The sequence below is a fragment of the Drosophila mauritiana genome, chromosome X (assembly GCF_004382145.1).
Source record: "Drosophila mauritiana strain mau12 chromosome X, ASM438214v1, whole genome shotgun sequence".
Lineage (NCBI taxonomy): Eukaryota > Metazoa > Arthropoda > Insecta > Diptera > Drosophilidae > Drosophila > Drosophila mauritiana.
Genome location: NC_046672.1, coordinates 16,290,811 through 16,310,028, shown reverse-complemented (window position 1 = coordinate 16,310,028; position 19,218 = coordinate 16,290,811). Strand labels below are relative to the sequence as shown.

The 19,218-nt window shown below is 42.7% G+C and overlaps 5 protein-coding genes across 7 annotated transcripts; 3 read left to right on the top strand and 2 right to left on the bottom strand.

Moving 5' to 3' along the window:
• Positions 1–3,813: 3,813 nt before the first annotated feature.
• On the bottom strand, positions 3,814–8,774 carry LOC117147035 (eukaryotic translation initiation factor 4H). Of its 2 annotated transcripts, none has more exons than XM_033313729.1 (5): positions 8,670–8,774; positions 7,227–7,532; positions 6,781–7,067; positions 5,780–6,064; positions 3,814–5,454 (listed from the first exon to the last, which is right to left on the bottom strand). In XM_033313729.1, the coding sequence occupies exons 1-5, from the start codon at positions 8,699–8,701 to the stop codon at positions 5,288–5,290; spliced, it is 1,077 nt and encodes a 358-aa protein (XP_033169620.1). In that variant the 5' UTR covers positions 8,702–8,774; the 3' UTR covers positions 3,814–5,287. The 2 variants fall into 2 exon arrangements, with proteins under 2 accessions (XP_033169620.1, XP_033169621.1); XM_033313730.1 differs by having other exon boundaries at positions 6,880–7,067; positions 8,670–8,773.
• Positions 8,775–9,109: 335 nt separating this feature from the next.
• On the top strand, positions 9,110–9,909 carry LOC117147240 (histidine triad nucleotide-binding protein 3). Its single transcript, XM_033314054.1, has 3 exons — positions 9,110–9,376; positions 9,435–9,625; positions 9,699–9,909. The coding sequence occupies exons 1-3, from the start codon at positions 9,187–9,189 to the stop codon at positions 9,735–9,737; spliced, it is 420 nt and encodes a 139-aa protein (XP_033169945.1). The 5' UTR covers positions 9,110–9,186; the 3' UTR covers positions 9,738–9,909.
• A 430-nt stretch (positions 9,910–10,339) lies between these two features.
• On the top strand, positions 10,340–11,912 carry LOC117147239 (eukaryotic translation initiation factor 2 subunit 1). The gene is made up of 2 exons (XM_033314053.1): positions 10,340–11,142; positions 11,440–11,912. The coding sequence occupies exons 1-2, from the start codon at positions 10,448–10,450 to the stop codon at positions 11,768–11,770; spliced, it is 1,026 nt and encodes a 341-aa protein (XP_033169944.1). The 5' UTR covers positions 10,340–10,447; the 3' UTR covers positions 11,771–11,912.
• Positions 11,913–12,082: 170 nt separating this feature from the next.
• Positions 12,083–15,938, bottom strand: LOC117147236 (protein DDI1 homolog 2). Its single transcript, XM_033314051.1, has 4 exons — positions 15,341–15,938; positions 13,351–13,834; positions 13,001–13,286; positions 12,083–12,937 (listed from the first exon to the last, which is right to left on the bottom strand). The coding sequence occupies exons 1-4, from the start codon at positions 15,576–15,578 to the stop codon at positions 12,569–12,571; spliced, it is 1,377 nt and encodes a 458-aa protein (XP_033169942.1). The 5' UTR covers positions 15,579–15,938; the 3' UTR covers positions 12,083–12,568.
• Positions 15,939–16,054: 116 nt separating this feature from the next.
• LOC117147237 (cell cycle control protein 50A) lies at positions 16,055–18,544 on the top strand. 2 transcript variants are annotated; one of them, XR_004459831.1, is made up of 7 exons: positions 16,055–16,216; positions 16,431–16,699; positions 16,953–17,148; positions 17,203–17,538; positions 17,604–17,769; positions 17,852–17,942; positions 18,080–18,544. XR_004459831.1 is itself a non-coding variant. In XM_033314052.1 (6 exons), the coding sequence occupies exons 1-6, from the start codon at positions 16,156–16,158 to the stop codon at positions 18,123–18,125; spliced, it is 1,074 nt and encodes a 357-aa protein (XP_033169943.1). In that variant the 5' UTR covers positions 16,057–16,155; the 3' UTR covers positions 18,126–18,544. The 2 variants fall into 2 exon arrangements, 1 of the variants encoding a protein (XP_033169943.1); XM_033314052.1 differs by lacking the exon at positions 17,852–17,942 and having other exon boundaries at positions 16,057–16,216.
• The last annotated feature ends 674 nt before the right edge of the window (positions 18,545–19,218 follow it).

The following is a 19,218-nucleotide window of genomic DNA, read 5'->3' as shown; positions in this document are numbered from 1 at the left end:
CACACACACAGGGGGCCGGATATCCTGCCACGCCCCACACGACCGCCCACCCACGACACTCGGATACACGAACACTCGATACACTCACACACTGGCGATTGAGTAGCTCATGAATAGATTGAGATGTGAGGGAAATATGTATTTATATTTATACACCAGCAAGCTAGCGAAAATGGATACATGATACTAAAGAGAAGCATAAGTTAAATATACACATTAATGGATGTCTTAAACTAAAGCAACAGCAGAAACTGACAAATGCAAATGCAAAAATTAGCGAGATTACAATGAAAACGTTTGCGAGGAGGAGACACAGGCACAGTTAGCATATTTTTTTTATACAAATACAATTTAAGCAAACGAATACGAAAATCAACAAATTGAAGTAATATATTAGTGAGAAACCGAAGCAACTGATGATGTCTTTATAAAGACTTTATATATGCCTGCCATATGCCTACATCTGCCTAGCTGTCTGACTCTAACACAAACACTGAGACACGAACACAACACTTTCTCCCTCCCCTACTTTCTCCCACTCCCCCCCCCCCCCTCTCTCTCTCTCTCTCTTTCTCTCGCTTGTGCAGACACGACACAGACACAGACAGACAAACTCCTGAGTAAGACCATTCACATCATTCGAAACAAGGGCTTAGCTACCTACGATGAGAAGCGCGGAGAGAGGCGCACTGTGAACTGGTTGTAAGCGATGCGGCCGATAAGAAAGTGCTCAGTCTTCTTCATCGTGCCCTTGCAAGCTTTGTACTTCATTAGCCCACCCTGATTTCTAAGCCCGTTTTTTTGGGGAGCCTGCGTTGTGTCGCTGGCACCCCTCGACCTCCAAAGATTCCTCCAAACCGAGCCAGAGCCGTTGTTGAGCAACTCTATTTGATAGCAACTTCCCCGGCTACAAATTCTTAGTGGTTCAAATGGCTATAGGACAACCGGACACATGCAAGCACACACACACACCCACACAGACACTGAAAATCTCCTCTTAAAGATGATAAAAGATATGTTCATATGAATATGTATATGTATAGAAAATATATATATATATGTGCGATCAAGTAAAAGCAGCTAGAAAAAGTACCGAAAAACCAAATAAAAAATTGCTAAAAATTAATGACACCCGCCACTTTTCTACTAAAAAGAAATCGACTGTATATATATACAAGTATATATATATGTATGAAGACATATATACATATATATATATATATGATAATATGAGTATATTTATGTAGCAGTATAACAGTATGTAGAGTATAACACTTTGTCCAATTGCTTGACAAACAGAACCATACACACACAGATACACACAAACACACACACACACACAGCCAGGCACACGATCTGCATTTTGTTTTCTAGTTTTTTAAAGGGACATTAACTTGTACTAGCGATACTCTTAATAACTAAATCTTGCAAAATAATACGACTACGAATACGAATAGGGCCATCGCTGTCATACATTGTAATGTTTTCGCCGGCACAACCTTCGATTTTCGATTGAAGCCAGCCTCTTGTTATCAATTTTTGTCGATAGAATACGAATACGTGTATTTACTACCAACCACAGATAATCGATTGAGTTTGCCCAGAAACACACATATTAATATGAATATACCTGCATATATATTTTTTTTATAACAACAGCATATGGGAAATCTGTATGGGACGACAAATGAAACACAACAACAATTTTTGTATGTATTCATTTTTATTAAAAGGAAAACGAGAAAAACCAAAAGGGAAAATACAAACCGGAAACCAAAAGAAAACAGAGAACACTCGTAAAACACACGGACAGACAAAAATTGTTTTTATAAAGATATATTCGATTAATATATTTAAAATAAAGTAAAAAACAAAACAAAAATTAATGAAAAGTAAAGAAACAAACGCCTGAATTAGTTTATTACGCAAAAGAAAAGGATTATAATTAGTTAATTCCAAATAAAATAAAACAAAAAAAAAAACAACCATACCCAAAAACAAAAAGGAAACCAAAACTGCACAATAACATCTAAATGTAAAAATATGAACTAAAAGAAAGCAAATACAAAGGAAAGCCCAAAGAAAATGAGATAAAAGTAAACGATTTTTATTTCCATTATATATAAATAATTAACGCTTTTTTAGTTCTTAAACAAGTTGCATAATTTATGTATAATTTATAAAGAAAACCCAACATTTAAAATAAATCAAATTAATAAAGGGGCAACCTAAAAATATTGTAATTTAATAAATGAAAATGAAAAAAAAAACAATACAAAAACAAAAGGATATATATATAAATTAAAAGCGAAATTTTTTCACACTTTAGCTTAATAAATTGTAAAAAATACAAAAAAACAAACAAACAAAACTGAAATAAAATGAGATTTAATTGAATTTGTTATGCAAATGAAAACTTGTTCGTGTTTTATTTGTTGCCAGCTAAATGCAATTTCCCCCGGAAAATCAAAACGAGGTGAGTTGTATTATAATTTGTTTTATTTATTTATTTAGTTATGTGTATATATGTGTATATATACGTATCGTACAAAATGTTCAAACAACAAAAAATATATATATGTATGTATATATATTTATATATTTCGTTATAATGCTGTGTGTGAACTTTGTTTAGCGTTCGTCCATCATTCACTTAATTAAACATGTTGTTGTCTGTAGATTTGACTTTGTTGATTTGTTTATATTCATTTCTTGTTATGCAAGTTACACGAAGTTAGCATTTTGCGATGTCTGCTGATGTTGGTAATTGGTAAAAATGTATATCTTCTTCGTTCACATCTACGATTGTTTGCTCTAACTGCTTGCTAATTTCGGTTAGTTCTGCATTTGTGTATTTGTTTTAATTTATTGCGGTTGCTAAGAGTAGAATTGCTATTTAATCCTGGCTTACTCGATCAGTTTCGTCATTAATCATAGCACAATCGTATATTTATTTATATCTGTGTGTATATATAGATGTTTTATGATGTACGTTAATGTCTAACTCTTGCTTTGTATAAATTCTCGTTTTAGTGTTGCTTTGCTTTTGGTTTATTCGTTAATTAATTTAAACAATTCTTTGTCCTCGTCTTTATGGGCGTTTTAAAATGCATATCAAAGTTCTTAATTAGGTATAGAGCAGCAATTAAGTTGTCAACTCGATCAAGTTATTTATTCATTCACTTTCAATTAGTTTTTGTCGCTTTTCTTTCGATTTCTTTCTTTCTTTCGTTTTTTTATTTTTGTTGTTTTGTTTTTTTTTTTTTTTTTGTTTTGTTAAGGAGTTACAAATATTGTTTGTCCACATTCGTTAGTGTAAATCTTTGACTGCTTACGGTATTGGTGCTAAAAATTAAATTTTAAGTTTATCTTTAGCTTTAAAGGTATATTAAACGTAATCTTTACTTTAACTGCTACACACACTCTGATCTGATCTGTATTCCTATTTGCTTCTCTGCTGGTTCCCTCTGGTTTCTAAGCTGGTCAAGTCGGTCAAGTCGGCTGTGCATTTGAGATATTGAATTGGACTGAACTCGACTGGATTAGAGTGGAGTGGAGTGGAGTGGATTGGGTTGGATTGGATTATCTTTTCGCAATCGAAGTGGGCAGGTGCTTGGTGTCGGAATCCGGAGCAGGACATGTCCTGTTCGGATTGGACAACACAACAATTGGATACTTCCGGCAACGGGTTAGGATTTGATTATTTTGTATATATACAAAGTGCTGAGGCTTTTTTATTTTTTTTTTTTTTGAGCCGCACTCCGAAAAAGTCGAATTTCGAAATCGAATGTGCGAAGGAAAACACCAAACCGATACGGTACACGCATATTTAATTTGTTTTCGCTTTATTTTCAAATTAATGTACAACTTTCGCGATTAATCAGCTCTTGCAAGGTACAAAAAAAATTGTTTTTAAAAAAAAACTGGTGAGGAAACAAAGAGGATGACGTTAAGGAAAAACTCTACTTATGGAAATAATAATTGAAACACACAAACAACAATAAAATGTATACATTGTTTTTCATATTATTTTTGTCGTCTTATATCAAGGTTATCTACAAAGAAATCAGATCCTATGTGCACGATAATTAAATGTTAGAAAAGTAAATGTGCACATACATTCGAACCGAAGCTAGTTGTAAATGAAATTGATCTAAATAAGCGAAGTGCATAATGGGTGGATATGGATATCCAAATAAAATTTGAATAATTTGGTCGGCTTTGACTTTTAACACTATCTTCAGCTACATAAGACCTATGTAGTTGATTGCTTTTCGGTAGCTATATAAGTTTTTCTCTAGTGAATCTGCAATGATAACTTCTCCGGTTTTTTATTTTTTCATTTTTTGTTTTATTTTACGTACTTAGTGGATGTTCTGCTTCTCTGCGATTTGTTTTGTAAGATCTGCTGTTGGTGTTTTAATTTCATAAGGTATGTCTGTTTAATAATTATATTTATGTTTTTTTTTCCTTTTTTTTTTTTTGCTATATAAAGTGTATAAATTGCCTGCCTGCTACGCTGAACGTTTTGTCAAAAAGTTGTTGTTTTCGATTTTTGCTTTGTTTTTCGAGTTTTTTCTTTTGTTTTCTTTTTTGTTTTGCATTGTTTTCGTTTTTTTGTTTTGTTTTAATGGTTTTTTGTTTACTATTTATACCTTAATGGTAGAACTTTTGTTTTGTTGGTTTATATGCATCACTTAACTAACAAATAGCAGCGTGCATACAGCTGCTGTACATGAAGCGCACATAACCGCATATATATACTATATATATATTGGCCATATGCACGCGACTAAAGTTTATCGCTGCTTAAGGACTAACATTTAAAGACTTTCCATTGCTGTTGCGGATGTTTTCTGGTTGCAAAGGGTTAGATTAGTTGCTTTATTGCTGCTTGGCTTTGCTGCTGATGTTGCTGATGTTGCGTGTTGCATGTTGCTTGTTGCTTGTTGCTTGTTAAGTTGCTTGCTGACTGACACTGGACACTGACACAGAGACACAGAGGCCAGCCTGTTGTTTCATCTTCGTTCTTGTAATGTAGTACATATCGTTCGTATATAATAGGTATGTAGCGTAGTGTTATTAATTAATGTATGTGTTTATATATGCATGCTGCTGATGCTCCTTCTTGTCATCATCATCCTCCTCCTCCTCCTCCTCCTCTTGCTATTTCAGCTTCCTCCTCTTCTCCTCCTCGCCTTCTCTCCCTCTATCTCGGATTCCCTCGTTCTCGCACTCCAAAATATCATATCAGGCATATATTGTATTGCGGACCGACTCCTGCCCTCTAGTTATCGCCGTTGTGATTGACATTCTGCTGCAGCTCCTTCAGCTTCTCCTCGCGCGGCTTGGCGTTGCCAAAGATCGAGGCCGATTGCTTGGTCTCTGCCACCGCGTTAATGGGCGCGGCAATGGTCCGTGGCTTCAGCTGCAGACGTGGCCGCTCATTGTCGTCTGCGGGTAAGGAACGAATAGGTAAATGGATAAGTGCTTGGTCGGTTGGGCAAACTTAATGCTTAATGCTATATGTACATCATTCAAATGCAAGGAAGTACTATGAAAACGTGCATTGAACTGACTTACAAATACGTGGTACGTCTAATTGTGATACTCTTGATTGACACATATTTGAAAAAGTACTTGAAATCGGTTTCTGAATATGGTCTGTGGGCAGGGAATGGATAGGTAAATTAATATTTGCAAATTTAGACAACATGAAATGCTCCTAGCGACTATCCTCCCATCAATATAATACTATGTACTTATTATTGCAACTCACCAATGGCGCCCATTGAGGAACCACCGCCAACGCCCAGGCCTCCTGATCCGCCGGAGCCGCCGCCGAGGCCGGTCATGCCGCCACTAGGACGTTCGCTCTGCTGGTTGGGATTGTAGTGGGTGCGCTCGCGGTCGCGGTGACGGTTGAAGTTGTTGTAGCGATCGCCGTCGCGCGACTGGTTGCCATAGCTGCCTTCCCGCTGGCCGCGATCCCGATCCTGGTTACGATCGAATGGTCGATCGTCGTTATTGAAACTGCCGTACCGACCACGATTTGCCGGCCGATCTGCAATGGAAGCAACTGGATTAGTGCCTGTGGGCCAGAGTTACCCTGCTTAAGATAAGGTTCAACATGCTAGCTAAATGCAGTTCAAAGAAAAATCGTGCGGGTGTGCTTAGGCTACGGCTACAGGGGAGCTATCAATACGGAGTGGGCGTTTTCAATGGGCGCAAACTAATCTCAAAAGAAGGTTGGAAATAGGCGGTAACAGCTAGCAGTCCAGGAGGAGTAGTAAGTATGAAGCAAGCCCACTTCAAAAGAAATTAACTTGTCGATCAGTTTCGATTAACCATCTATGGATTCCTGCCAATCAAGGACTCCAACATGTTGTTCTATCGATCCTTTAAATAAAGAAGTGAACAAACATAATTTTCTACGCATATTTATGCACCTTTACACCTTTCTTAAGGCTATGTACTACTTCTTCGGGTGCATTGTCTTATCTTGTGGCCACTCCTTGAAACATATAGCAAAACCAACGCAAGATCAGAATGTAGAACCGCAGTAGGATGCCAAGGTAGGCACATAAACGATAATCGAAACAGAACAGTGGGGCAGATTCTACTTTCACTTTCGAGGATTGCTGCATGGATCTGTCTTCCAGCCATGCGACTGAATCAGAATCGGTATAAGTAATCAGTATCAACTGGTTTTTGGCGGCACTACGAGGGATGCAGCTAAGTGTTGGTTTGTTGGTTGGACGGCAGATAAAAATGCTTTACCATTGTATCCTCTATTCATGCCACCGCCGGAGCCCGCGCCGCTGCCGCCGACGCCGCGACTTCTATCAGTGTGACCACCATAACTATCAATGTACGAACCTCTACTATCGCCGCGATTACCCGAACCGCCGCCGCCCTCCCGACCGCCGCCGCCAGTGCCAGGACCTCCCCGGCTGTAGGACTGACTGCTGCCGCCCTGGCGAGGTGGGCCGCGCTTCTGGAAACCGTCTCTGCCGCCGTCGCCGCGGGTCATGCCGCCGTTGCCGCCGCCAACACCGCCACCAGGGCTGTAAGAAAGTCGAAAATATGGTTAGTCAAGTGGTAAAGGCGCATGGTGATGGGTGTGTATCGATTGGGGAATCGTTAGAAGGCTCCATGTGCTCAGTTCGTTTGCAGAGCTCCCAACGATCCAATCTAAAGTTTACAATTATCCGGTCTTAACTCACCGATCATTTTTTCTACGATCAGCAATGTCGATTCTCAGCGGCGCCGACAGATCGTCCAGTTTGATGCGACCATCGCATTCTAGCGCCCGCTCCAGATTGTCCAGCGTCTCGAATTCCACGTAGCAGAAGCCTTTGAACTGATCCGTTTCCCGGTCCTTCACCAGACGCACGTACTTCACCTCAAAGTCCTGGAATATTTTGATCACATCGCCCTGCACAAGGCCTTGCGGCAAATTGCCGACGAATGCGATGAAAGGCGGTTCCGTGGGCAACTGCTTGGATGCCCGATCCCCGCCGAATCCGCTTCTGAAAAAAATCGATAAATAAGAATGAATGGTTAGTAGAGTGAAGACATTACTTAAGAGTAACTAATACATTTAAAGGCAAAGAATCTTGGAAATGGGATGCACCCATTAAAAACCTATGCTGCATGTCGTACGTAAGTCTATAAGGTTGGATTGCAGATCCCCTCTATAGATTTGCGCAACCGGAGCAACTGCAACGTGTGCTTGATTCTGTGCTCCTGGTATTTGCTGTGCCGCTTTGTTTGGAGGAGTACTCCGTGGCCTGGGAACCTTGACATCGAATCCAATTAATGGGGGTGTGTCTGTCTCTTCTTCTTCCCTATTGAGGACCTGAGGTGTGTGTGTGTGAGGGGGTTGGGGGGTTTTGCGGCGCCACCCCTTGGGGCAAAACGCACATGGTCGGCAATTTATCTATGTGGGCTAACGCTGGCTCGGATCCCCGGCAAGCAGTCAACAGAGATGCAGGCACAAATAACAAAACCGAAGAACAACAAATGCAGTGGGACAGGTGTCAAATGGTCAGGGGGGGTGGGGGTAAAATCGCGCGCGCTTTTTGGCGAAAATTGCATTTTGCATGGAAGTTGCAACTATTTTTGGGTTTATATTCTCTTCTTCTTTTTTTCGTTTTTTTATGAGGGGTGGGGGGAATTAAATGTGAAATCTGCCGGTGTGCTGTCAGCGGCGGAGCCGACGTTGGCGCAGACGAAGGCTGCAGCAGAGTTTTCCAAGAAAAACAACGCAAGCGATGAAAAGAATCGACAAAATAAAAACCGAAAAAGAATGTTAAGAAAAAAAAACGCACACTGCCCCGCACACACACACACACCACACACACATACGCACACGCACGCACGTACAAAGGCGGCGGCGGCGGCGGTGTCGGCGACACGTACAATACACATGCACATGGGTGTATCGGTGTGCGAGCGGCGAGGCGAGAGCGTGCGCGTGTGTTGGTGGGCTGGTGTTGCCTTTTTTTTTTGCCCAAACCCCAAAAAACCGCGTGCATTATTACACATTTTGCCAAGATTGTCGGCACTCGCGCAATTCGATCGCATCGCGTTCACTTTCACAAGCACCGGCGCATCGCGGCCAACGCGTAGCGTACGCGATTGCAAAAATAATTAATAATATTTACCTAGCGTGTTCATAACCACCTCTTCCAGCCATGTTTTATTTTTTTCAAATGAGCGAATTCGCTGCAAACCGCAGTGTTAACACACGGGCGAAAAATACTATCGCGGCGAATTTGGTCCAACAGTGTTACCACACCAATAAGTCGATTGCCGCTTTATTTTGGTATTTATGTAGTTTGCAGGGACGCATGCCCAATTGCGACCAATTTTCAGATATCGATTAATAATTCTAGTAATATTTCTAGCTTGTTAGCTTTTTACAATTGCTCTTTTCCCAATGAAACATTCGAAAATGACGTTAAATACATAGGGAGAATTACATACGTTTGTATAAATTTTTGTGTTGAAAAAAAAATAATACTAAAAGTAACAGAACACAAATGTTTTTTTTTTAATACCGAAAAACTATTAGTTTTCTTATCGTTATTTCGTAGTTCTTATCGTTATCGACAGCGCAACAAATCAGCTGTCAAAGTACAAACTGCTATGTTTAATATAGACTGAGCTTCAAATTAAGTCATGGCAGACTACAACTGCGTTTTCTGCCGAATTTCTGAGGGGCTGGACTCCTCAACTGTTTTGGAAGTCGAAAACGATGACTTTGTCATCTTCCAGGACATTAAACCCGCTTCCCAGCACCATTACTTAGCAGTGACCAAAAAGCACTACGCCAGCCTCAAGGATCTGAACAAATCGCACGATTCTCTGGGTAAGATTGGAATTAGCATGACCTCGGGTCATGTCTTAATAATCCTAATATCTTACAGTCTCGCGCATGGAGACCGCCCTGAAGGATCTCCTGGCGTCCAAGGGAGTTTCTGTCGATGATTCCCTCTTCGGATTCCATCTGCCGCCGTTCATCACGGTGAAGCATCTTCATATGCATGCCATTAGCCCACGCACCCAAATGACCTTCCTATCGAAGTTGATCTTTAGACCCTCCGTTTGGTTCAAAACCGTACGTATTTGGCTATTCTAATTTTGACCACTTAGAGGTCTGTTGCAATTTAATCTTATCTATTTAATTATAGGTCGACGAGGCGCGTTTTTACCTTTCACAAAAGGAATAGATCGGGACCATCATAGACAATTGTTAGATAAATATATATATTATACCCTCGCGCGGTCATAATTAACTTTTAAACGGAGCCAACCTATACAAATATTCTAATATTCTAAGATTCGTTAAATTAAAAGTGTAGCTTATAAAAAGAAACTTATTCAAGCTACAAGTCAATACAATGGACTTTTTGTATGCAATAATATGCAACTTTCTTTTAAAATTTTCATAATAACTTGCTTTAAATGGGCAGCTAATCTGGAATGTTAACAATCCCTATTACTTGTAAGCAAATTTAGACAGATTAATACAAAAAATGGCGAAAAAATTGGATATATGGGAATTATCATTATCATTATCATTCCAAAATTGAATCGAAATTGATTGGTATTTAAATAACAAGCTCACCAAGATATAACATTCCAAGTTTGGACTATTATTTCGAATGCTCAAACCAAAAACAGAACATTTAAAATTTCCCGGCAATCCATGAGACAGTCGGAAGACACAATCGATAGACCGCTGCTGCCCCACCTTTCCAGTGTGACCAGTAGCAAGCCAACTGGCGACGTTTTGCCGGCTACGCAATTAAATATCGATATCACCACTGTCATACCTTACGCTTCTTCTTCTTGCGCCCGCTCGGCAGAAATTGTACACGTTTTTCATTTCGAAAAGTCCAAATTGCCCAGTTTTTGGCGATAGACCACAGACTTCAACATGGCCCTCACGTCGCGCTTCTACAACGAGCGTTATCCGGAGATCGAGGATGTCGTTATGGTAAACGTGCTGTCCATCGCCGAGATGGGCGCCTACGTTCATCTGCTTGAGTACAACAACATCGAGGGCATGATCCTGCTGTCGGAGCTGTCCCGCCGGCGCATCCGCTCCATCAACAAGCTGATTCGTGTCGGCAAGACCGAACCGGTGGTGGTCATCCGTGTTGACAAGGAGAAGGGCTACATCGATCTGTCGAAGCGTCGCGTTTCGCCCGAAGATGTCGAAAAGTGCACGGAGCGCTTCGCTAAGGCCAAGGCCATCAACTCACTGCTCCGCCATGTCGCCGACATACTCGGCTTCGAGGGCAACGAGAAGTTGGAGGATCTCTACCAGAAGACCGCCTGGCATTTCGAGAAGAAGTACAACAACAAGACGGTCGCCTACGACATCTTCAAGCAATCGGTCACCGATCCCACCGTCTTCGATGAGTGCAACCTGGAACCGGAGACCAAGGAGGTCCTGTTGAGCAACATCAAGCGGAAGCTGGTCTCGCCCACTGTCAAGATCCGTGCGGACATCGAGTGCTCCTGCTACGGTTACGAGGGCATCGACGCTGTCAAGGCATCGCTCACCAAGGGCCTGGAGCTGAGCACCGAGGAGCTGCCCATCCGCATCAACCTGATAGCACCGCCACTGTAAGCACCTAAGCTATTGTAGTTCCCCTTGGTGTAGACAAAATTAACGAGGGTTTCTTTAGTTAAAAGGATAGGAAAATTGTAGATTTCTGTTCTTCATTTTAGCCGAAATTTATCGTTAAAATAAGGAAATCCCTATAATCGTGTATATATTGTAAATGCAAGTGCTCATTTAAGTGAAAAACTTATATTCAATTCATTTTCACAACTTCTTGTGAAATCGAAATGACTAAGAATGTTGCTTAAATGAGTTAATGGGTCCCTAAAAGTAATCGTTCTACATCCTTATCATTTTAGCTATGTAATGACCACATCCACTACCAAGAAGACAGACGGTTTGAAGGCTCTGGAGGTGGCCATTGAGCACATTCGCGCCAAGACCAGCGAATACGATGGAGAGTTCAAGGTGATCATGGCACCCAAACTGGTTACGGCCATCGACGAGGCGGATCTTGCCAGACGCCTGGAGCGCGCTGAGGCCGAGAACGCCCAGGTGGCTGGCGACGATGACGAGGAGGATGGCGCCGACCAGGAGGGCATGCAGTTTGATCCAGAGAAGGAGTTCAACCACAAGGGATCGGGGGCGGGTCGTGCGAACGAGGAGGATGAGGACGAGGAAGAGGATTAGCGTAGCCACAGCATCAGACACAACTATAGCAACTGTAACAAACAATTAAAAGGAGTTTTGCAAAAATCAGAAGTTGTAATTTTATAATTTATAAACATAACATATAACGAATGCTATTAAAGATTTATAAAAGTGAAAACAACGAGATGCCCAAGAAGACAATTCAAAATGCGCTTGTTCATCTTTTCTTTTCAAATCCAAAACAATACTATCGACCGTTTATTATTGAACCCAATTCAGTTTTTCTTGACAGACCCTTAATACTAGTTCAAATTGTGTATAAGTGTAATATTATTTAATAGTCAGGCATTCTTTCGTTTTCGTTTTTCTTTTGTATTTACTTGTTTCATGCTTTCGTTGATGCGGCTTGTTTCCATCACCGTCCAGATTTTCATTTATCAAATTTTAGATTATATCGCTTACTATTTTTTCTAGAAAAAACCAACCCACCTCTGCTTTAAAAATGTCCCGGTGCTGCGTAGCACCCTAATTAGATATTGTACATCGTAACAAACGATTCGTATAAAAAAAGTGACATCAGTTTATAAACATTTCACTAAATTAGAAAGGTTTTCGTTTCGGTATTCATGTTTTGTGGTTGTGTATAGTCCTTACTATTTCCTACTTGATTTTATATGTGGCGTGGCGTGGCGTATTTTTTGGTATTGCTCGGAGTATTTCGTTGGAACGGCTTCCAGTTAGTGGGGTCCAGTCTGTTCATCATCCTATTGCAATCCGGTTTCTGGCTATGGTGAGTTCGGCTTTAGGTGGTGTTGTGGGCTGTGCGTCTAGCCGCGTTCAGCTGAGTTCGCTCCCCGAGGCGGCATCGTTGCGGTGGAGCAGCACGGACCTGGCCGCCTGCTTGTTACCGCCGCACAGGCGCAGCACGGTAAGCACATCGCTGCGAGGATAGCCAAGGGCCATGAGATCAGTGACATCCTGTTCGGTGAATCGTTCTTGCGGACTGATCGTGTTGGGTCCGCCACCGGCGCCACCGCTCTCCCGTTTGCTTTGCTCGATTGCATTGGAAATTGCCTCCTGTTCCATCGAATCCTCCGAGTTTCCTGTCAGCCGGGCGCTGACCGGCAGCTCACTTTCCGGCAGAAAGGGTGTCGTTGTTCCCGTGGTGCCAATAATCAATAAATTACGCTGCAAGTCAATCAGGCACTGAAACAACCAATTCAATTAGCATTGAGCCGATTTAATCTGAGGCTATCTAGACTGCATTACCTGATGTCGCTTCAGCATGTCCAGACCCAGCAACATGTCCATGGGCTGCTGGCCCAGCACGGTGAAGCTGGACGTTAAGTGATCGTTCTCAATCTGCAACTGGACCATGTGTATCCTGCCCAGAATGGGCTGTGTACCAACACCCTTGGCCACACCGTTCCAGCGCGTGTCAATCAGCCGGTTGACGTGGCATCTCTCGGCGCAGTCCTTGCTCATGATCGTCGTCTGGGCGCCAGAGTCCACAAAGGCCTTCACAGGGATGCCATTCACTTTGCAGTTGATATAGCTAATAATGTGTAATATTGCAGTGAGCCAATCCAATCATATTAATTATGTGTACCATTACTTACAGCATTGTAACTGTGCCAAAGATCTCCGGATTGTATTCAATGGCAGCTGCCATGTTATCCTGGATATTCTTCTGCTTGATCTCCTCGGCAATCAGACGTTGGGTCTCCTCATCGAAGGGATCGGCGTTTAGCATGCGCATGCGATGCTCGTTACGACGCTTTCGCTCCGTAATATGCTCGCGGAGCAGCCGAGCGAACTTTTCCTTGTCGCCGGAATCGATGGCCTCCGCCAGGCTGGGATTGTACTGCCGGAGGAGCGACAGCGTCTCGGGACTAGACAGGAACATCTGTCGCACCGTCTCTGGGTCGTCGTCGAAGTTCACATTGAACTCATCGGTCATGGGTATGTCCGTGAGGTTGTTGAACTGCGGCTGCTGCACTCCCTGCTGCTGCACCCGCCTCGATGGTGGACTGCCGCCCGAACTAGTGCCCGGCACGGCGATGTTGCTGAAGTCCAGCGTGCTGATCGCTGGGTTTCCGCCAGCTGAATTTATTGAATGAAACGAAAGATCAATCGATTGCGGTGGTTTTCTATAGCGTTTCTTTACAGGATTACATTTGACAATATTCTTTCAAATCGCTTATAATATTATAATAAAATATAGTATAAAAGACATATTGTGGTCAGTGCAGTTATCTGATACAAATCGAGATAATTATCAACATATTTACGCGTAAATTTGGGAACATTTTGAGAAAGAAAGAGCAAGCAATACCTAAAAACCTCAACCAAATTTGTGCAAATATAATCTGGCTTGCAGATTGTGAAATTATTGTGAAATAAATGATTGCAAATAACTCATGCTAATTGCCACACAACATTTATATACATATGTGCATATGTATAAACGTTTGTCCAGATAGATTAAATCACCGTCATCCGATTTAAATGGAACTTAATTGATCTGTGATCTATGATCCAATTAAAAACATCAGACTAGCGAGATAAACCAATGCAAGTGCAGTTGTGTTAACTAGATAATATGTAAATATCTGTAGATAAATGATATATGTAGTTGAACTCATTTTCTGGCTGGCAAATGAGGCTTGCTCTCATGCGAACCATGGAGTCCAATGTGCTGTGCAATGGTCAAATGAAATCGAAAATTGTTCACCGCCCACACCTGTCTGCAGTCGCCAAAATGTGTGCACATGTGTGCAGAAATACCATTTGAACATATAGCTAAACAATTATATATACTACGATCCCATTTCAATGGACAAGCTGGCAAGGCCAAATGCGCATTCAGGGGTCAACAAAACAGTGGGCCAGCCACAGTGGGCGGCCCAAGTGGGTGGATCCATGGGGCTGAGGCTGAGGCAGAGGCAACGCACCTGCTGCTGCTCCTCCACTTCCATTGGTATGCCCCATACCCTCCGAACCCGCACCCCTCTGCCGCTAGTGCTGCAGTGGAAACAGATAAGCCACTTCCACACTTCCAGCGTTCGTTCCCGTCCGTGTCTGTGTGTCGCTGTTTTTTTTTTTGGAATTTGCGAAAAGAAAGTCAGACGAAGCAAGGCGTTTATTTTTAACACCAATTGCGCCGCAAAAAGATGAGCTGTGCTCGCTGCGCTTTTCCATAAAAATCTAGCAACTAAAAAACGCCAACATTTACAAGAAAAAAAAAATGAGCACAGTTCAAATTTCACATTGCAAAAGTATTGTTAAATGAAATGTTCGCTTACGTACATATGTATGCACTACGTATTCGGGGTTTTCCCTATCCTAAATGTTATATTGCTGCAGTATTTGTTAAAGCGACATTTCAATATTGACGTGTTAGAATTCATATAGGACAGTAATTAATTTCATTATTGTGCGAATTCGCGTTATCTGACATTTTTATCATCCCCCAAAACTCCACTCAAGATCCCCTCCCTGCGAAAAACGTGACCCACATAAGGATAATGGCTCTCCCCCCCTTTCCACCGCTCTTACCACTTTCCCATCCCGTTCCCATTTCCACGCCGAATTTCAACTCTCTCTCACCTGAGCGATTGCCGCTCCTGCGTCGTTCCAGCATGATGAAGTCGCCGTCGCCGACGCCGCACTGTTGCAGCGTCTGTTTGTCGCTGGTGAGCTCCCGCCCGTTGAAAATGACCGCTATTTGGGCCACTTCCGCACCGATCTCCATCGCGCAGAGGGCCTTGAGATTCTCCAACTCTAGATCCTGAGCCACGTCCAAGCAGAAGACCTTGTCATCGCTGGTCGTCACTGTGATTTTCATTGCCGCTGCGTCTGTGTGTGTGCGTTGGCGTTTCTGTGTTGTTTTAGCGGGGATCGGATGTTAGCGAGCGCGGGTATGTACTGCACTGGTGGGTGGCAAGGTGAATCCCAATCTCTGCTGGCCTAGCCTTTTTCGCCTTTATCTTTGCTAGCTGGATGGGTGCGTTTTCTGCTGCTCGCTTATTGTTTTGACACAACAACGAAAACGCCGCCTCCACGCGGTTGCAAGCGTCACCTTATCGATACTATTCCAGGTCCGACCATCGATGTCTAAATGAGATGGCTAGAGCATTGCTTATATAGGGGTATTACTGCGAATTTGGAGGTACGAATGATTTTCTACATAGCTTAATTTGACATTTTTCTCAAAGATGAGTCGAAAGGAGCAAAAGCTTAATATAGAGGAAATTTCATCGATATATGCCATCACTAGAGGTAAATGGTACCGATACATATCGATGACTCATGTGCTGTCATCGAAATTTTATTGTATTTACTTTATTCAATTGGAGTCACTTGCAGCGTTTGGACACCAAGGAGCTTTTCGAGGAGACTAGCGAGAAAGCAGATAAGCCACCATGTCCACACAGCAAGCGGAGAACGAGGAGAGTGCAGCGGCGAAGTCCAAGCGACCTTCAGGTGAAAACCCAGTTTCAAGCGAGACTCCCCATCCAACTCCCAATCCCCCAAAAATACACACACACACTCACCTGCGTAACAGGTGATAAGGAGGGGAATGACTAATGTCCAATGGCAAATCGATTTTCGGGGCCCATCCTGGTGGCCCTGCATTAACCATGAGGTCATGCCTAGTCGCTCACGTTTGCCCGTTTCTCATGCTGTCCACCCACAGATTCGGCCTTCAAGCAGCAGCGCCTGCCCGCCTGGCAGCCCGTCCTGACCGCCCGCACCGTACTGCCCACCTTCTTCGTTATCGGAGTTCTATTCATACCCATCGGCGTGGTCCTCCTCCACCTGAGCAACACCGCCAACGAGCTGATCATCGACTACACCAAGTGCAGAAGCTCGGGCGGAAATACCACCTGTGCGGAGTATCTGGAGGCCCACCCCGGCGGTGAGTGCACCTGCCAGGTGCCCTTCGTCCTGCCCTCGGACTTCAATGTGAGTTATAGGAATCCAGAGCTTCAGTAGCTGTCCAGCTCATGTAATCAGCACTGAGTTTAGGTAGTGAAGTAGTTCAAATCAAAAGCTATATGCTGCTCTTATAATCTGCAAGGTACTTATCAACATTGCTTTTATCATAGCAGATTGGCTTGGAAAAAATATTGATGATTTTGTTGATAGTGGATTTGGATTCTTTATAATACTTTAAAAAGAGATTCTCATTTAAGTATTTCGTTAACTTCCTTTAAAGGGTGTGGTATACATGTACTACGGACTGACCAACTACTATCAGAACCATCGGCGCTATGTGAAGTCACGGGACGACGAGCAGCTGCTGGGTCACCTGTCGCAAACGCCCAGCACAGACTGTGCCCCCTTCGCCTATGATCCCGATTCCGGAAAGCCCATCGCGCCCTGCGGTGCCATTGCCAACTCGCTGTTCAATGGTGCGGCACAGAAACTACCTTGATTGTACCACAACTAACATTGATCTCTTCCAGACACGCTGACCCTCTTGCAGGGTGGATCCGAGATCAAGCTGCTGAAGACGGGCATTGCCTGGCCGTCGGACAAGCGCGTCAAGTTCCGCAACCCGGAGGGTAACCTGAACGTCTCCCTTGAGGGCTTCTCAAAGCCAATGTTCTGGAAGAATGGCCTGGCCGACCTGGACCCGGAGAATCCGGACAACAATGGCTTCCAGAACGAGGATCTGATCGTGTGGATGCGCACCGCCGCTCTGCCCAGCTTCCGGAAGCTATATCGCCGTCTCAACCAAACGAACACCAACTATGCCAATGGCCTCAAGGCTGGCAATTATACGCTTAACATTACGTATCGTTAGTACGATTGGCTGGGACATCGCGAATGCTGTATCTAATGTATTTGTGTTTATATATTTCAGAATATCCGGTGGTGTCGTTCGACGGCACGAAGCGAATGATACTCTCCACCACATCCGTGCTCGGTGGCAAGAACCCGTTCCTGGGCATTGCGTACATTGTGATCGGTGCCATTTGCATCACCCTGGGCCTGGCCCTGCTATTTATTCATATGCGATGCAGTCGCAGGTGAGTTGCCCATCGCACAACGTTGATTCATCCTCATTGTACCGATCGTCATTCATCCTGCCCTTATCCACCACTCCCACAGCATTATAGTTCATTAGGTCTGCTAAGAGTCGAGTATTTCATACCCCATTGAAGCCGAATCGTTTCTCATGGCCAAATTAGCGTTTTGCTCGGTGCGCGATAAGTATTGACAATTAAGTAGCGTTTGATAGTAGCATTCTACCTAATCGGGCACTGGCCAAAATGATTGACACCTTCTATACTAAGGGCCCTTGAACTAATCATGGTTTTATTTCTGTTTCCCCAACAGCAACATGGAGATGATCAACGTGAACCCGCACACGCAGTACTCCTAGACCGAGCACCGTCAGTATTCCGGGCCGCTTCACTTAGCTTTAGTAGATCCATTTGTTTAAGCCTTATCAGCATAAAATAGTTTCTATTAACCCATTTCTACTAACGTATTCTCGACTGCTCTTCTATTCTTTATGTTTTCTAACTGTGTGCACTTGGCCACGCGATGAGCTGGCCAAGTGCCTTTTGTTGATGTTCTGTTCGTCCTTGATATCCCATATGTGTGCACCCAAATTGTGATCTTTTGTATAACCTATTCTGCCGCACATCACACACAACAAAAAAACAGTGGGCGCCCTTTGCAACATCCACACGAATTTCCACCATTGCTTTACAAACAGCAAAGTAATACTTTGTGCCTGACTTAATCTGCATTGCCTTTTACTACGTTTATACGCGCAAATAAACATTGTTAATGGCATAGCTCTCTTGTTTTATTGGCAAGTAAATGGGGCCAATTTGAAATGAAACTATATTCCTTGCTAATATGGGATCGTAATAGATAAGTTTAGGATTCTGTTTAAGCTTTTCTAAATAGTCGTTAAGATGTCTGTTATTTTCTTCTCTTAAATAGACTTCTCTTTTTCTTCATTAAAAGTACAATCGAATTCATGTATTTAACCAATGTTAAGCGAATAAAATTGGATGACATTATCAAGTAGTTTAGTTCGTAATCATGTGGTTATCAGTGCTACTTAAGAATTTCCAGCTGAATTTCAGATAAGGCCTGCAAAGTTCATGATATCGGAAACTGCGCGAGCCCCACACCAAAGTGAAAAAGGGAAAACACTTTCCATTTGCTATATAGATTGTTTTAGGTTTACGTTTCTTTTATTACTTTCTTTTCGATTCTTCAACGCGTGAGGGACAAAAGTTTGCTTATATGATTCTGCGTTCTGCATTTGCTTTAATTTATTTTGTACGTTTTAGACTACATTTCCAGTTACAGTTTAGAAGTGGCTTAAGCTAGTTAACTTATAATGTCGCCATCATTAGTTCGGTCTATATATGTTTGTCGAAGTTGTGTGCGCATGCGTGTGGTTGTTGTAGGTTGTGAAATATAGGTAATGTACAGATTATGCTGAATCGTTATAT

Bases quoted from the DNA above. Each gene is read 5' to 3' on its own strand.
- LOC117147240 (XM_033314054.1), top strand. From the start codon at position 9,187: ATGGCAGACTACAACTGCGTTTTCTGCCGAATTTCTGAGGGGCTGGAC. The intron at 9,377-9,434 runs GTAAGATTGGAA...AATATCTTACAG, and splicing joins CAAATCGCACGATTCTCTGG to TCTCGCGCATGGAGACCGCC. The intron at 9,626-9,698 runs GTACGTATTTGG...ATTTAATTATAG, and splicing joins CCTCCGTTTGGTTCAAAACC to GTCGACGAGGCGCGTTTTTA.
- LOC117147239 (XM_033314053.1), top strand. From the start codon at position 10,448: ATGGCCCTCACGTCGCGCTTCTACAACGAGCGTTATCCGGAGATCGAG. The intron at 11,143-11,439 runs GTAAGCACCTAA...TTATCATTTTAG, and splicing joins AACCTGATAGCACCGCCACT to CTATGTAATGACCACATCCA.
- LOC117147237 (XM_033314052.1), top strand. From the start codon at position 16,156: ATGTCCACACAGCAAGCGGAGAACGAGGAGAGTGCAGCGGCGAAGTCC. The intron at 16,700-16,952 runs GTGAGTTATAGG...CTTCCTTTAAAG, and splicing joins TCCTGCCCTCGGACTTCAAT to GGTGTGGTATACATGTACTA. The intron at 17,539-17,603 runs GTTAGTACGATT...TATATATTTCAG, and splicing joins TACGCTTAACATTACGTATC to AATATCCGGTGGTGTCGTTC.
- LOC117147035 (XM_033313729.1), bottom strand. From the start codon at position 8,701: ATGGCTGGAAGAGGTGGTTATGAACACGCTAG. The intron at 7,068-7,226 runs GTGAGTTAAGAC...ACTTTCTTACAG, and splicing joins GATCGTAGAAAAAATGATCG to CCCTGGTGGCGGTGTTGGCG. The intron at 5,455-5,779 runs GTGAGTTGCAAT...CCTTACCCGCAG, and splicing joins TTCCTCAATGGGCGCCATTG to ACGACAATGAGCGGCCACGT.
- LOC117147236 (XM_033314051.1), bottom strand. From the start codon at position 15,578: ATGAAAATCACAGTGACGACCAGCGATGACAAGGTCTTCTGCTTGGAC. The intron at 13,835-15,340 runs GTGAGAGAGAGT...CAATAAATTCAG, and splicing joins CAGGAGCGGCAATCGCTCAG to CTGGCGGAAACCCAGCGATC. The intron at 12,938-13,000 runs GTAATGCAGTCT...TGGTTGTTTCAG, and splicing joins ACATGCTGAAGCGACATCAG to TGCCTGATTGACTTGCAGCG.